Below are 17,506 nucleotides of genomic sequence, written 5' to 3' on the forward strand. Positions count from 1 at the left end.
GCCTAATTTTGGTCGGCAATAGAAATTTAGAGTATATACAGCGAGCATGACAACCTAAGCTTGTCGTTGCTATTCAACAACAATACGATTTGAATGCTGCGCCCTCTCTGTGATTGGCTGTGATTTATGATCAGTAGGCCGGAAAGCTTGCGTCACACACTGGCAAATTCAGCTGCGTAAAAGTGACGTGGTGTTACATAATAGCTTGCAAATGGCGGCTGCCCTCGCCGTGAAATAGGAAAAAATTACACCATCTCCCGGAAGAGAACTATGCGGTGATGGAAAGCACAATTGTTGGCGTCCAATCAGCTCATCAAACGGTGCAGCGTGTCTCAACCGTAGTAGCAACTGACGAAGCGGCGCGCGCACCGGATTTTTAATATAGAGCAGATGGAGTGGAGAGGAGGAGACAAGAGGGGAGACACGCATGCGCGCTTATCGCGCAGCTGGCGTGTTGCTGTTATGTTGAGTGATCTGGTGTTTAGTAGCGCCCGAGGGAATTCTACGTCCGGGTCCACACCGGCGGCAAAGGCACGCAAGTACAGCCGGTAAAAGGCTTGTCTATAACACAGCGTTTGTACTCTCAGCCCTATCCTGCCCCGCCGGAGCGGGATTTGAATAAAACTACTGCGGAATTCGGAAGTCTTAGCCCTTCGCTTTTGCCTCCGACATGTTTGGAACGAGTATGTTTCGGCAGTTTTCGGATGTAGCTGGTTGAAGTTGAAATCGCTGTTATAGACAAGCGTTTTACCGGCTGTACTGTTGTGTTACGGTGAGTAGGCGGTGGTGCTAGAGGCGCCAAAACTCGTCCATCATGTTCTTGTCGATGTTGCCGTCTCCGTGGTAGAATCGGTATTCTCCGTCAGCGTTGGTGAGGTAAAGGCTGTTGACGTTGGTGCACCGGCTGAGAGCTACGTACACGCCCTCGTCTTCGCACCTTTATCTTCTTCTCCTTCTTCTTCTTCTTCAGCGATTCCCCTACGGGAAGATGACGACGGTGGTTGAACGCGAATTTATCTCGTGATGGATGCTTTGGTTGGCCAATCCTTAGGAGCATCCTGCCAAAATCATCATCAGAAGCGCTTCGGACGGTTCGAGAGCAACGTACACACCCTCCTCTTTGCAGCGTTGTCTTGTTCTCCTTCTTCGTCTTCAGCGGTTCCCCTACGGGAAGATGACGACGGTGGTTGAACGCGAAGCTATCTCGTGATGGATTCTTTGGTTGGTCAGTCCCTAGGGGCATCCTGCTACAATCGTCATCAGAGGCACTGCGGACGGGGCACGGACGCGGGACATCCCGCCGAGCAAGCGACGCTAACATCCTCCTCTCAAGTTTTCAGTTCGTCGTTTCTATTAACGTTCAGCTTCGCGTGCCTTCGTTGTATCAGTAGCTTCTTGACGTATTTTGTATGAGTCAAGGACATCAGGCGCGTTCGTAGCACCTTCTCCTGTTTCGGTTTTGTAACGCAGTGAGAAGAGCGCTGCGTACCTCCCGTTGCGGCTAGAGTCATAGGATTGAAACCGGGCGCCGCTAACTATTTCTTTTTTTATAGTGTAGGGGGAAAGGTGCGGACAACGAACGGACGCCGTACATAGCCCCGATCAAGAGATGCTTTGCATCTAAAATTTTCACCGACCTTCGATGCCATAAATCTTCCTAATTTGCAGCAGTCGCAGTTTCGCTCAACGCGCGATTTAAAACTTTTTTGTAGCGATGGAAATAATAGTTTTGAGTGTTTCCAAGTCAGCGACAACAGCGCATCAAAATAACGTACTGTATTTTGTTTTTATGTTTGGCAATAAAACAGCAAATATTTGTTTGGCGTAACAGTAACATAAGAGGGCAGTGCAAGCCTCTCCATTACAAAGAACCCAACGCATGGCATTTCTCCACGCTCCTCCTAGCAAGCTGGTGGGCCACATGACCGAATGAAACAGAAAAAAAAGAAAGAAAACTCACTGTTTTTTATTACTCCGTTGATTGTAGTCTAGATTGATGAATGAGTGAATCGGTGGCATCAGTACGCTCCCCCGTTAAGAGGCGCAACATTTCGCTGCCCTTACCGCGTCATGCAAACGATAGTCACCGCCGTTTTCTTTTGTGATCACGCCATAAATTTGCGACATAGCGGCAGACGATACCGTGGCGGCGGTGACAGTCGGATAGGTGATAGCGCAACAATGCTTGCATTAAAAAAGAGCCCTGAACAATGTTACTAAACGCGAATAGAAGAAATAAAAAGATACGGTAAAAAAGATTGTGCCATGTTGTTTAGCTCAACAACCGCCTTCCGCTCGCGATTTGATCTGTGTTACGTGATCACCCTGTGGTGTTGACGCCAATTTTAACCCGAAAAAATGTGTTTGCCTTGCTAACCTCTGCTGCCGTCCTAATTTTTGTAATACGTACCAAGTGTGTTTATATTTTTTATGTACAATTTCTGATACCTTGGTTGCGATCTTTATCAGGGAAGCTTCACATTACACTACATGTCGTTAGCTACACGTGCATCACGTCACCGATGGGTTACGGTGTACTTAAGGCAAAAACATGGCGAATTCACTGTGAATTTATGCAGTGGAGAATAGGGCCCAGGCGAAGAGAACTGAGATTAGCATTATTTGGTCTCGTTCATGCAGAAAAAAATAAAAAAAAAGCTGCTTTAAGTAGCATACAGATCGAAGTCTAAACAACTAAGGGCAGGTTTATTGCTCCCTGCAGACAAAACTTCTATAGCCCATAAAACATCAACCCTAACCAGACGCAAATATAGGCATTAAACATGCCGGTGTATAGTAAACGTGAATTCTGCAGTAGTGACATTATTCCTTTCGTTTTTGCCCGCGGGCACCTTCAGCAACCACCTGTCGCGCAAAAAAATGTGGAGTTAATGTTCCTAATGGAGTTAAAGTTGTTAATGACAGCTGCATCTTACCGGTACTCACCCACGTGGCAGAAACATAGAGGCTAAGAGGGTTCAACTTAAATTGAGAACGACTCAGCGGGCAAGGGAACCGAAGATTATAGGTGTAACAATAAGGGACAAGAAGAGAGTAGAGTTAATCATACAGCAAACGCGGGCTAAGAAGATATTAGTAGAAATTAAAAAGAAGAAATGGACGTGGGCAGGGCATGTAATGCGAAGGCAAGATAACCGTTCGTCATTAAGGGCAACAGAGTGGATCCCTAGAGAAGGCAAGCGTAGAAGGGGGCGGCCGCAAGGTAAATGGGGAGATAAGATCAATAAGTTTGCAGGGCTAAATTGGTCGCAGTTAGCGCAGGACCGGTGTAGTTGGAGAATAATGGGAGATGCCTTTGCCCTGCAGTGGGCGTAGATAGGCTGCTGCTGATGAATGTTTCTTCAGCTCACTGTAGACGAGAGGAGAGAATCGTTGAGTGGTCAGTCACTTAGGTTCGGCGAGTTTTTCTCGTGTTTTCTGTAAGATTGTTGTACCGATTTGCCCCGCATTGGTGAACGGGCGAGGATCGCGGTACCCTCGAGCCGTGTGATGACCCGCAGCCTACTGGTGGTGACGGTGACTGACCGTGAGCTGCTGTGCTCGCCGGTGTTTATTGGCCAGCCAAACACAGTTTTGCCTACCGAGCCTTTCGCGGCCAACGAAGATTAGGTAGGGGTGGGCGGCACATACTTGTCACAACTCTTACGCCGAAGTTTTTTTGTCCAACACAAACAAATAAAACAACGCGTGTTACCCCGGCGAGTAACAGTCCGGTGGTTTCCGAGGTCGCGCACTTCTCCTGGCCACAGGTGTCGATCAGGAAGCGCCAGCATCGGGTGCTGCCTGTGCCACTATCGCTCCGTCCGAAGGGACTGCAGTTGTCAGCCTTGCAGGTGGCACCGGATTTGCGAGTGTCGCCACAGCGGCGCGAATAGCACCAGCCCCTGGTGCTTTGCTGGCAGCGGCCGGTGTAGTTGTTGGCTCCCCTTCCTGCTGGCTTCCTGAAAGGTGGCAGAGCTTTCCAGCCGAGGCCTCAGATGGTCACCGTGGAGGGGCCACTTGGTCCAGTCCGACATTTAGAAGAGCAGCGATGACGCACTGGCAGGAGAGGCGACACGCCCGTTTACCAGGGTGGGCCAGGCCGGAAGTTCCTCGCAAAGAACGGAGCCTCAGACTCCGGCAAAGGCACTGGAGGGCAACCTCGATCAGCACCCAGCTACTCCTTCAGGTGATTCAGAAGCGCTGTGGACCAGAGATCCGGATGTAACACGTCCTCTGGTGTCTTCATCTTCGGGCTAAACATGAGCTCGCGGGGTGTGGTCCGGTACTGGAAGAGGACCCAGGAAACCTGCGTCCGGAAATCCCCAGACTTGCTCTTCTTGAGCTTGTCTTTGACAGTGTGTACCACCCGCTCGGCAACACCATGAAGAATGGAAACTACGAAGACCAACTCCAGGCTGTCCAGCTGGCAATGGCTGGCCTCGAACGCCAACGGCCTGCAAGCGCCGCCTCCACGGAGGTTGTGTGAGCAGGCCTGGCAGGGGCTCAGCTATTGCGACGTACTAGCCGCGTCTTCACAGCAGGCTCTAATAAAGCTTGTTTCTCTCTCTCTCTCTCTGATGCAGTGTGGTATGTTGGAACCATCATCCGGCGGATTCTGTTCTTCGTCAGCCAGGCCAGGTACTCCTCCCTGGCGAAAGCAGGTACATTGTCGGACACGATGAGGTCCGGCAACCCCTAGGCTGCGAAGACTTGTCGTAACGCCGCAATGGTTGCTCCTGCCGAGAGTGGTGACTGGCAGTACCTCCACCCACTTGGAGAAGGCGTTCACCACAACCAGGAAGTAGTGGCCCTCCAAGGGGCCCCCCAAATCCACGTGCAGGCGGGACCAGGGTCTCTCCGGGAACGGCTAGGGGGTGATCACATGACGCGAGGCCCGCTGGGTTTCCTGGCAGACCTGGCACCTGTTCTCCATGCGAGCAATGTCCTGAGTCAGGCCATGCCAACAAACATGGGACCGGTCTTGGTCTTGGTCCTCTTCACACCTGGATGACCCGTGTGGAGCAACTGCATGACCCTGGACCGTACGCTCTCTGAAATCACCAACCCGGAAACCCACAGCAGGCAGCCCTGTTGCAGGCTCAGTTTGGCAGCCTTGTGGTTGTAAGTCCGCTTTGCCATCTCCTCCCCTCGGGACACCACCTTGACCCCCTGTGATAGGCCTGGGTCCCAGCTGATCGCCTGCAGCACCACTGATCTGTACAGCTGCTCCGCAAAAGCGTGCTCCAGCATGTACACTTGGGCACGTTCCGGAACACCAGCAGTCAATTCTGGCAGGAGCAGTCGGCTCAGGGCATAAGCATGTACCAGGTCCCTTCCCGGGTCGTAGACCAGCTGGTAGTTGTAGGCTGAGGTGATGCCTGCACTGGCACCGCCTTGTCAGGTCCCAGCAGTCCCAGCAGTGGCTTGTGGTCCGTGACCGCCTCGAACTTCCGGCCCCACAGGGACTGGTGAGAGCACTCGACCCCGGACGCGAGGGCCAGGCCTTCATTGTCCAGCTGGCTATACCGCTGTTCGGCAGCATGAAGCTGACGCGACGCAAAGACCCAGGGTGTTCCTGGGCATTCTTCTCCCAATGTGCCAGGATGGCTCCAAGCGCTATGGCAACGGATCTATGGTCAGGGCGACAGGAGTGGCCGGACCGAAGTGCCCGAGCACCGGAGCCTTGGTGATCAGCCCCTTGCTTCGCTAGAAGGCCACGTCCTGTCCCTTAATTCAGGGCTACTGGTGTCCATCTACAAGCAGAAGATGGAGCAGCTGTAGATGCGGTGACAGGTTCGGCAGGAACATTCTGTAGAAGTTGATGAGACAGAGGTAGCTGTGGAGCTCCTTCTTGTTCTGGAGCTCGAGCGCCTGGTGTACAACATCACCTTTGAGGGGTGCGGGGGCCAGGCCTGCCTGGGAACTGACGCGGCCGAGGTACTCAACACTGGGGGCTAAGAAAATGCACTCCTGCAGCTTGATCTTCAGCCCGGAACCCTGCAATCGTGTCAGGACGTTGTGCAGGTTCTGCAGGTGGTCCTCGTCATCTGTGCCGGTCACCAGAATGCCGTCCAAGTACACCGCCACGTTCCTCATGCCGCTGAACAGGTTGTCCATCTCAATCTGGAAAGTGGCAAGTGCTAATGCCACGACAAACTGTAAGCGCACGTACTGGCGAAGTCCTAGAGTTATTGATATGGTGACGTAATTCTCGGACGACTCCTGGAGCAGCACCTCCTGGTTAGCATCTGTGAGGTCGAGTTTCGTGAACTTCTCTCCCACGGTCAACGCCGACCAGAGATCTTCAATGCGGGGTAGCGGGTACATCTCCCCGGTAGCGCGGGGTTGATGGTGATCTTGAAGTACCCGCAGATCCTGGCACTGAGGTCTTGCTTGAGGACTGCCACGATACGAGCGGCCAACTCCGATGCATTGACGGGAACCAGGATGTCGTCAGGGGTCAGGGGTTGCAGCTCTTCGGTGACCCCATCCGTCAGGGCGAACAGGAGCGGGCGCGGCTTGAAAAACTGAGGCCGGGCTCCCCCGAGAGATAGATGCTCACCGCCGTGCCAGTGATTGGGCCCACCCCTGGCTGAAACAGGTCTTTGAACTTAGACTGGATCTAGTTCCGACTCAGCAGCGTCTGTGACGACCCGTTGCTCAGGTATAGGGGCAGGGTTGCTTCCCTGTCACCAAGGCGAACGCTGACCTGGGCTTTACCCTCGACCTGGACCTATCGCTGACCTGGGCTGTCTGGAGTATCTGTGCAGCATGACGCCTGACTCCTCGGCGGACCCTCCATGGAAGATGCGCTTGAAGAGTTTCCCGGGCATGACCGACACTCAGGCCTTTGTTTCCAGCTTTATGGAAATAGGTTGCCCTCGGACTTCGAAGGTCAGCATGTATGGTGGCACAGACGGCTGAACTAAGCCCGTGTCTCACATGTCGAAAATCGCCGGGTTGTCAGCCACGACGTGGAGCCTGGACATTCAGGAACCCGAAGTTGCTGCGGCACGTCGCCACCGCCTGCCGTCGCACCGGTTACCTGGGCCGTATGCCTGCGTGGAGCATATGCTCGACCCAGGCACATCCTGTTCGCCGTCCCCCCTCAGCACAATCTAGCGATGTTCCTCAGTTCGCCCACACGCGAAGCACTCCGCTTCCGCGAGTAGCACTGTCTGGCGGCGAGGAGGGCTCACCAGCGCAACGACTCTACCTGCCATGCCGTGTCGTTATCTTGTTCACTGCAGCTTCCGTCGACGGTGAGCCGGCAGCACTTGCTATCTCGCCTGCATCCTTGGCCGCAGCATCCATCTCCAACGCTGCCTTCAAGGCGTCGTCCAGCGAAGGGTCAGGAATATCCAGGAGTCGCGTCTGCATGGCGGGTTCCTATATGCCACAGACGAAACGGTCCCGGAGCAGCGAGTCGAGCTGGTCCTCGAAGGCGCAACCACTCAGTAACCCTCCCAGCACTGCGACGAACTGCCCGGGAGTCTCTCCTTCTCGACGGATCTGGTTGTTGAAGAGGAAGCACTCCATTAACGTGGATGGGACGGGCTGAAGTGTGAGCATAGCGTCGTGAGCAAGCTTAGTTAGCGACTTGTCATGAGGTGCGGCTGGCTTGAGGAGGTCGAGTAGGAGATCGAGGACGTGGATCCCGCAGCTGGCCAGGAAAATGTCGCGCTGTTTTGCCTCGGGTGTGTCATTCGGCCGGAAAAACACGCAGAGTTGTTCTTCCTAGACAGGCAAGGCGCACCCTTCACTGTAGAATGGCTCAAACCTCCCGTACTGCGGCATGGCGGTAATGGCGGCAGGCGGGGGCGGGAGGGGTGGTGTCTCACCACTCTCGGTTGCTTCGGTCGGTCCGTGGGCTTCTTCCCTCGTCGCTAGTTTCACGATTTACAGTGCATTCGTGAACGTGGGTGGATCGCGGTACCCTCTAGCTTTGTGACGACCCACAGCCAGCGTGTGGTGACCGTGACTGACCGTGAGAAATATCTGCCTTATTTCATGGCGACGGCAGCAGTCATTTGCAAGCTGTTACGTAACATCACGTCACTTTCTCGCAGGTGAAGTTGCCAGTTTGTGATGTAAGCGTTCCCGCCTACTGTTTATAATACGTCACACCTTCTCAGCCAATTAACGACAGGGCGTGCCATAGAAGCCAATATGTTGTTGAAGAGCAAAGACACGACTATGTTCTCGCGTTCGCTGCCTTTAGTCTAGTTTTTCATTGCCGGCGAGCAATCATGCGCTTTCAGTATAGAGAAATAAGGCAAACTTTAGAACTCGTGCCAGTATACGTCATGGAACGTCACAATGACGAAAGCACACACAACCACGTTGTCAACGGGAAGCACGTGACCAAAATTGAAAGCCACTCAGAAAAGCCTTCAGGCCACTTCACAGCTTACGGTGACTTTAGTGCATCGAGGATAGGGCGCCAGGTAAGCCCAAACCACACCACACTCCACACCATCATTAAGCTGACCTCGGAAATCCAATCGTCTTTCTGCCCCCCCCCTCTCTCTCTCTCTCTCTCTCTCGCTCGCTCTCCCGGCCATTCTCAATACATACACGGGACGCATCCACACCCCACTGGTTGCTTATCCTGTCGTTGGTCAACCATGTGGGCAAAGCACACGGCAGTAACCCCGGTGTACAAAGTACGACTTCTCGGGTTCGTTATTTTATTGCGCACATAAATCGACTGCTACTGCAAGTACACATTACGTGACGGCTGTTTATTCCTCTTGCTCGAATATTCTTAGGTTTGTGCATGTACAAGTTTACGTAATTGTTTTCAGCTTGCTTGTTATATTTCCTTTAGAGTACGCCTTGTAGGCAATGAACGATTCGCACATGTGTAGCAATGTTCGATTACATGTGTTGCATGTCGTAGCCTCTGCACCCGGACTTTAGTTCGAGAGGGGCTTCACACGTCGCATTATAGCGTGCTTTGTTTCCCACCTTTGGAAATACATGGCGGGATGAAAAAATGTATATGGAGACCGCGAAAGAGGGGCGATACACAAGTAATAGAGGAAACAGTGCGATAGGGAAGAGACGGAAGAAAATACTCCACAGGCGACAACAGCTTCCGTGCTCTCTCTCAACACACCACTGTTATTTCGTAGAAACTTTCCGACCCCCCCATATTCCCTCTGTTCGCTCGAGCTATATATATTCGCAACGCCTTTTTCCTCTCATTTCTCGCGTATCACGCGTAGGCTTTTGTACACATGCAGTAACACGAGGGATAGTACCTACTAGAGACCTGTTCTTTATGCATCTTTCTGTCAGCGCGTAGTACTGCTGGGCCAGTTTGTTCGAGCTATATTACTGCATCTTTAACTATAGCCTTCCGTAAAAAAAAAATTGCGTTATGAAACGTTGTCTGCCCGAACGATAACAATACCTGTCGAATTTGTCGATGAAAACGGGGCCTCGCAACATTTTGTTGCTTCTTCTGCAGATCTATCAACTTTGGAGCCATTGGCATGGTTGTTGGGCATGAGTTAACACACGGATTTGATGATACAGGTAAGAACAATAACAGCGTTTGTGTGTTTGATTTTGTGTGGTCTATATTTGGTTATAAATTACGGCGTTCAATATTTTGCACACGTGCCATTACGTGGCATTCCCTGCACTGTTGAACTATTGGATGCTAAGAGGCCTACACTAAAATACTTTTGGGGTCTCATACATTTCTCCCGCGTTATAATCGAGTTCCCCTTCCCTTAACCGCCACCTTCTTTTCGTGTTTGTGTCAAGGAAGCCAGTACGATGCATACGGCGGATTGCGGCATTGGTGGAGCAACAGGACTCGAACTCAGTTTGACAAGAAGGCTGAATGTTTTGTAAACCAGTACGGAAGCATTTGTGACGAAGAGGCCAACATGACGGTAAAGATAGTCTTTCAGCAGAACGATCAAAACTGACTGATTTCATTAGATGAATCGATCGATTGATTGATTGATCGATTGATTGATGACTGATCGATCGATTGATTGATTGATTGATTGATTGGTTTATTGATTGATTGATTGATTGATTGATTGATTGATTGATTGATTGATTGATTGATTGATTGATTGATTGATTGATTGATTGATTGATTGATTGATTGATTGATTGATTGTGACGTTTAATGCGCCGACACTACAGTGGCGATTGGGCGCGCGGTAGTGCAGTGCTCGGAATCAATTTCGACAACGGGATCCTTAACGGGTGCCGAAATCTGGAATACACCGGCGTTCTCGCTTAGAAACTTCGATACTCAGCTTCTTAATAATTATTATTTATCTTCAATCGTGTATCACAAACGTTTTACAAATTCAAATTTGGTTGGAACATAAAATTTTCTGTTTTTAAATGTAATTTGGCCAAGGTGTGCTCGCATATCAAATATACTTATAAAACAGCCTTCAAAAGTTTGCTTTCTTGCTGGCGAGTTACGCTAAGTGAAAAGGAGGGCACAGATACGTTTTTTTGGGACTAATATAGTTTTCTTAGCACCTTCGCAATATAAATTGGTCTAAAATGGTGGGACGTTCCCCGAATTTCACAAACTAATGTGCTTTAGGAAACCCGTTTTCTGCGTGGGGTGTTTCTTGTCTGCGGCGTGGCGTTATTAGGGAGTCAGTTACTCAATGTCCGTCCATTGAAGAAGGGGTAATATTACCATGCATTATTGCATATCTCTAGTAAGAGTTTCAAGCTATTAAAAAAGAATACTTTTAACAAATTTCGTCTCTATTACAGCTCAATGGAAAAAATACTGTTGGGGAAAACATCGCTGACAACGGTGGCTTAAGAACGGCATTCCTGGTAAGAGTGATCTTTTCCGAAGCAGGCATTCATGTTTTATTTGGAAATATCAGCATGAGTCATAATTATCGACATACCTGATGATATTCTTTTACTGTTACCTCATCTAGAAAGAACAGAGAAGTTTAAATAATTAGATGCACAATAAATGGAGGTTAAAAGGGTCTTTTCCCACACACATTGCGTAATGTTGCGATATGACGTACGTGCAGTTGTAGCAAACTAATACGAGCCTCTAAAATCAAAACAATAAACAGTCAACGCAACGATTTCCTCTTTTACTGAAATTGTTTATATGTACACTGTATTTCACATAATCTTGCGCTTCTACGACCGCCTTCACGTTTATTCAACGCAGCCCCTCAGGCTCTGCAAAAATTAACGGAAGGTTGCACTCAAGAAAGTTGCACTCAATTCGCTGAAGTGAATATGTCAAGCTCCCGGTTTTGCTTGCACTGCGTATGCTGGTTCAAATTAACACACTTTTAATTGTCTATTCGGTTGATCAGTCAGTAATTATTATATAAAGCGTGAAAGAAGAAAAACTATCGTGCGCCGTCTGTGGCGGCCACACCAACTAAAGGCTGTGACGACAGGAGGAGATGCACCTTGATTGGACGATGTTAAAGGTTAACATTGAAACACGTTTTGGTTTCGGTTCTGTAAAACAACATGCTTGACATCCGACGGCATTGATGTATGGACATTCTCGATATCTCAGTAAGCTTTCGTAGCGCGCTTCTGCCATGTTGTCGGCTGTAAAATGCCTAAGATAAGCCTCACAGGACGGCTGGGAATCGTAGCAATCACAAGCCGAGGCCAGTGGATGAACGCCTTCCGCGATCCCGCAGATGCTCAAATGCCATGCGCTTTTCCCTCATATTTGAAGCTTCCATCACTCATGCCTGTATCGTAAAAAGCGTGTTAGTGCATGTCACAGTACGTAGAAGTGCAGAAGCGCAAGGCATGCGCTCCTGAGCGGCGGTGAATGATAGAACTCTTGACTACGCTTAGGAAATTTTAGAGAGACATCAGCCTTCATAGGTTGGGGCTATTAAGCCGACGTCTACCCGATTGCGCTTTTGCGACGTGGTCCAAGCAGTTTGGATTAGGAGAGGGGTGAAGGGACGTGCAAAATTACACAAAACTCATCCAGCCCTCCGTCTAACGGCGACGAATGATTTACTGCGAAGCTTTTTTTTTGAGAAATCAAACGGCGAAGGATGAAAGTCAAAACCCCTATGATCAAAATTTTATTATGCGTGCGAATCAATGTCAAAGCTGAACAGTGAAAGCTCAAACCGTCTGCAAGACATAATCTAAACTCAGGTGACAACCACAGCCTCTCTCATAAAAACTTCTCATTCAATAATCCTCGTCTGTGTTATGTAGAATAGCTTTCCGTGAATCTTTGAGTTATTGGAGCCATTGTTACACGATATTCTTTTAATGTCATTTGGTATGCCCAATAATCTTAAATGTGACGGTTCCAGGCACACCTACGAGACGAGTGGTCGATTGATAATGAGGTTTAATGCGTCGAGGCTACACCGGTGATGAGACGCGCCGTAGTGGAGGTTTCCCGATTAATTTTGACCCCCGGGGGGTCTGTAACGTGCCCTGAAATCTCAAACACGCGGGTCTTTTTGATTTTCGCTTCCATCAGAAAAACTGCCGACGCGGCTGGTAATAGAATCCGCTTCCTCAGTCTCAGCAGCACAACGCCTTAGCCACTAAGCCACCATGGCGAATCGCCGATTACGAGTGATAATTCGGTGTTTTCGAGAGAAAACTGAATACATGAACACGCCACAGAGAATTCAATGCTGCTGGCTACAATTTGGAATCGATTTTGCATGTCTTAGGGGTACGCGTATTCCTCTGTTTCAATCTATGTAGCAGAAGGATATGCATATATCGTGAAGGGCGGAGCATGACCACGTTTCGGGTTTTGAGTTACCTTCATCATAGCGAGGTTAAACAGTACTGGGGATAGTATAGATCCCTCCAATGGTAAAAAATGTGTGAAAAGTCGTGTAAGTGGAATCCTTAAATCCAAAGTGGCCGGGAGTTCACAGCACCGCAGATCCAAGTTAGAGCTCGGGCTATGAACAGCTGGCTCCTCGAGTGTGGCGGATTCTCTTACGGGATAAAACACCTTGCGATCTTCCGCCTTTAGGATCAAGTATGGAGGAGCGTGATTATGGATGGCAGGATTGATCACTCGACGTAATAGCCGCTGGCAGTCGTGTCTGCCGAAGATAAGGATAAACCCGGGCTGGGAAGGTTTCCCATATTCGAAGTAATAGACAATGAGGGTGTTGATGGGTAGTTCAATTAGTTTTGAGACCACAGAGCTGAGCGAAATGGGGCGAGGAGGATATCGCGGGTACTCGGTTCAGTCGTGCTTCGTAATTAGGAAAAGGATAGACCTTTAGATGTTTACGCACTTGTGGAGTTTCCTGACTACGGTTAACATGATTCGGACAATTATCGCGTAAGTTGAGAATTTTCGGAGATATTTTAGATTATACTGAAGTGCCGAAGTCTAAGTTTGGGTTCGCCTTGATTAGTAGCCTTATTAAGAAAACTGAGGGTCAACTGTGGCAACGCGTAAGCATACTGCACTGTAGCACGTCACATTGCATCCTATAACTCAGCGTTCATCTACGCGCCGACCAGGGCCCCGAAATACTGTAACCGCCTTCACGTTTCCCAGCGTATTTACAAGCTTCCGATAGATGTATAATCGTATGACCACAAGAGGACCGAGCCGCTGCGTATGAATCCGAGTATTTCAATTCTATTCGTGCTTGGTATATTCAAAAACCGCCCCATTCCGTGCGAATCCAGAGCCGAGTGTTTTCCAACACAGAGTTTAACATTCCCGTTGATTGTGATGTCCATGGCCCAAAAAGAGCGGGATGAAGAGGAATAAACTTTATTTATAAGTTGTTTCTAGAGTCATGGCAATGGGAGGTTATCTCAGTCCAGAAGCCCCTTGGCGATAACTTGCAGGCTTCCCCTTTCAAGCAGCCGAAGCTGATCTCCGGGATATAGGCAGGAAAGCATGCCTTCCCACTGCTCATGGTTAAGGGAGGGGATAGGGGGGAGGGATGGTGTGTGGGAGCACGCCCAAGATCATATGATAGAGTGTGCAAGATTGGGCCCAGTACTTGTAGGTCACTATTATCCGCTATTAGATTAGAACTTACCAGTGAATCGAGGTAAGTTTCCGGATGCGCTACCACCCTGCTATCCCTGTTCGTTTCCCAGTTGCGGAGTGAGAGTTAGTCTACTGCTTGCCGCATGAAATGAACACGAAAGCAATTAGGTTGAACCAGTGCACGCCAGGCACAGAGAGCTCTTATTCAACAGAAGCTCTCCCTGCAAAGGCGTCGTTAGTGGACCTGTCAGAGTAATTTGCAACAAAAGAGGAAGAAAGGAAAGCGAGCACACAGACGGAAACACTATTCAGCAGTAAAGAAGTCTTTGATAAGTACCGTTGTGCCTTCGCCTTCGACGAACGTAAGCAGACGTGAATGTCCTCTGAATTTCTCTAAGGAATATTGGTAAAAATAGCATACATTACTAATAACCAGATTGTAAAGTACCCAGAAACAACTGGGAGCAGACTGAAATAGTTTTCATTCCGTAAAAAGTTAAAAAGTTTCAACAGTCACAAAAGTTTCAAACAAGATTAGGAATAACTGGGAAGTACCGACACAAACTCAGAAAGCGTAATACATCCGAATAGTAGGTACCCAAAACCAGAAATCACGCACCCCTCCGATATACGACAGCGGTGGTTGGATGTGAAGTTTTCTTGCGGATTGTTTGGTTGGTCAATTCAACACAGGGAGTATGTATTCTGGAGTACTCTGGAGGTACGCATTACTTTTCTAGCATACCCACAGCAACCGTCGGGTGTACACTCCGTAGGTCTGATGGTTGGGTTGGCGGTATACGGTGTGAATTGGGACCTGCGGATTTGAGTGGGTGCCGGTTTGAGGTGACATAAGGCCTAACGTCCTAAACGTCAAAATAGGAAGTTAGGCCTAACGTTTTGTAGGCTTACCGAGAAGGATATCATTGCTCTGCGTTCCCTAAACACGCAGAGCAACGCCATCCTTCTCGTGACGGATTCTTCGGTTGTCGTCACAGTTGTCTAAGCCGCTTATACCATGTCGAATAGGAGCGATAGGTAGTACTTCAAACTGGTAAAAATTTGCGGTGGTTGGTACATATTCAAGAATAGCAAACACCGCGCAAACACGGGACAAGGAAGAAACAACATGACGAAGCGATGATCGGATAGACGCCGGTTTCACCACGCGAGGGACCCAGGTTTGATACCGACAACGGGAAGTGTTTTCTCTTTCACTTCACCCACGATAATTTAACCTCACCGTCACAGAAAGTTGGCTTTTCTGCAGGGCGTACTGGCGTGTAGCGGCATCAGTGGGAACAATAAAGAGTGGTTGTAATAGCATATTCTAAATTTCTGGCAGTTACTGGTCACTTCGTATAACGAGCCAAGCTGAATAACCAAATTTTCAATGAAAAATTACCTGGTAAACGTCCCGACGTCACCCGAATCCTGGCACAAAAGTTTGCGCAACCACACGTTCAAAATGTAAGTATTGTGTGTTTAATAGCCGTGCCAAATTTTCGCATATCCTCGGTATCTTTTCTAAAGCCCAATGCTAATTTATTTGACATTTCAAGACAAACAAAGAGCATACAAACGCCGGCAATCAAGGCGAAATCCGACGGAGCTGTTTTGCGCTCATACGCTCAAAGGTTCGTTCAACATTACAATTACGCAGACCAACTCCTGAACATAACCAAGGAAAACACGAGAGCAATTAAAAGCATGATGTAATAAACATAAAAAAAGGTACAAATACGTAATAGTAAGGCCCAAATTTTAAAACCTTCCTTACCTTACCCCGTTTCCTCAACTTACTGAAGGAGCCCTTCATGCTCCCTTACTGTGAGGCGACCTTGCAGCTCCGATTCTCATTTTTAAAGCCTCCCTCAACCTTCCTTACCAAAGGCCGCCCTTACTCCCGTCAAGGAAGCCATTCGTGCACATGGGTGCGAGGGTAAGCGCAATTTGTTCTTAAAATGTGCCTTCATTAGCCGTGATAGGCGTGCAATTTGTCGTGTTTTACATTTATACGGGCATATATATTTATTGTTTGCTTATTATGCAGTTCTTGAAACAAGTTGTACCGGTCGGTTACTACAGTAGCTTGTAAGTCAAATCTAGTCTGGCAACAGTCTCACGTTGATTTTTGTCAACATCGCATTTAGCGTGGAAACGTGCGAGCCAACGTTTTGTGCGAGCGTAGCGCCAGTGTAACCATGCCCGGGAAAGTGGATTACACAGATGAAAAAAAAAAGAACTTCTCGAAGAAGTGGTACGAAAATACAAAGTTTGTAGAGTGCAACAAGAGCAACGCCATGTCGCTGCAAGCGAAACCTAAAGTGTGGAAGCGACTTTGCGACGAATACAACAGCATGCCCAACGTGTGCCCGCGTGATGTAAAACAACTCCGCGTCATAAGCGTTTCCTCTTTGTTGCGTTTGGTAGCCGACGTACTTTGGGAAGAGGCGCAAGCACACCGCCTGCGTAACTTCCCAGAGCCCATTGCTGACCGTGGGCTGCGAAACGTTGACGAGGTCGCCGACGGTGCGCCGACCACCGTCAAAAGAAGTTCCAAGTGCGATAAAGTAGGTGTTAGTGCGATGAAAAATTGTGCTAGGGATCGTTATCAGAGCTTATTTAAAGGCGGCGATCAGATATCTGCCACGATGCTAACACTACTCTGACCGGCGCGCAGGTACGCTGGTCCGACCGGTCATCGCGGCGCGTGGTGCGCCGAGTGGCGGTACCTGCTCGGAAGCATCGAAACGTGCTACGGCAGATGTCTCGATCACCGATCTCTCAAACGGCAATTATACCGTAGCTGAAATAAACTTTCACATGCGAGAAAGGGGATGATACTGTGGTGAAAAGTTGTGTTAGGTATTGTCATTCGCAGTAGCACGGATAGCGGCGATCAAATATCCGCCCCAATGCTAGCGGTAGCGGAATGAAAACTCGTCGTCGCTCTACAGCTCCATCGGGTTGAGGCGGCCTCGCGGCTGCCTCATCGTGAGCGACGAGTATCTGTACACGTCGCCGCACATGAAGTCGTCCACCCGCAGGCAAAACAGTGTAAAGTCCGCCCAGCTGTCGCACCGCCGGACGGAGCTCCCAGCGTTCCGCGCGGCCTAACGAGGCGTGTGCCGAGTGCTGCGGAGAAGTGTGCGTCCAGTTGAAAGAGCGGGGTAAAGTCGCATCAAGGTAAGGAGACATCAGTAAGGAGACATCAAGGGAGCGTTTCGTAAGGAAGCCTCAGTAGGGAACGTTCCAAAATTGAACTAAGGCCTCCTTGCGAGTTCTAAGGCGACCTTAGTAAGGTAAGGAAGGTTTTAAAATTTGGGCCTACGTCTCAAAAGCGAACTGAGAATGGCGGACGTAAAAGATGCGTCCGAGCACTGCGCACAGATGGTTAACCAGCGGAGCTGTAACGTGCGGCTAGCGTTTACTAGTGTGTAACCTCTTCAATGTTCCAATTAATCCTTTTTCATTATATGTTGCGTGATTGTGGCATTTTGT

The 17,506-nt window shown here is 49.2% G+C and overlaps 1 protein-coding gene across 2 annotated transcripts in view; it reads left to right on the plus strand.

The window, feature by feature from the left end:
* Positions 1 to 17,506, plus strand: part of LOC144147164 (neprilysin-1-like) — a 116,573-nt gene that overhangs the window by 88,551 nt on the left and 10,516 nt on the right. For both annotated transcript variants that reach the window (XM_077679233.1, XM_077679234.1), the window contains 3 exons: positions 9,479 to 9,546; positions 9,781 to 9,911; positions 10,771 to 10,836. In XM_077679233.1, coding sequence (XP_077535359.1) covers positions 9,479 to 9,546; positions 9,781 to 9,911; positions 10,771 to 10,836 — 265 coding nt within the window. The remainder of the gene's footprint in view (positions 1 to 9,478; positions 9,547 to 9,780; positions 9,912 to 10,770; positions 10,837 to 17,506) is intronic.

Source organism: Haemaphysalis longicornis, unplaced genomic scaffold (assembly GCF_048455015.1).
Source record: "Haemaphysalis longicornis isolate Haplotype H1 unplaced genomic scaffold, Haemaphysalis longicornis Haplotype H1 scaffold_7, whole genome shotgun sequence".
Classification (NCBI taxonomy): domain Eukaryota; kingdom Metazoa; phylum Arthropoda; class Arachnida; order Ixodida; family Ixodidae; genus Haemaphysalis; species Haemaphysalis longicornis.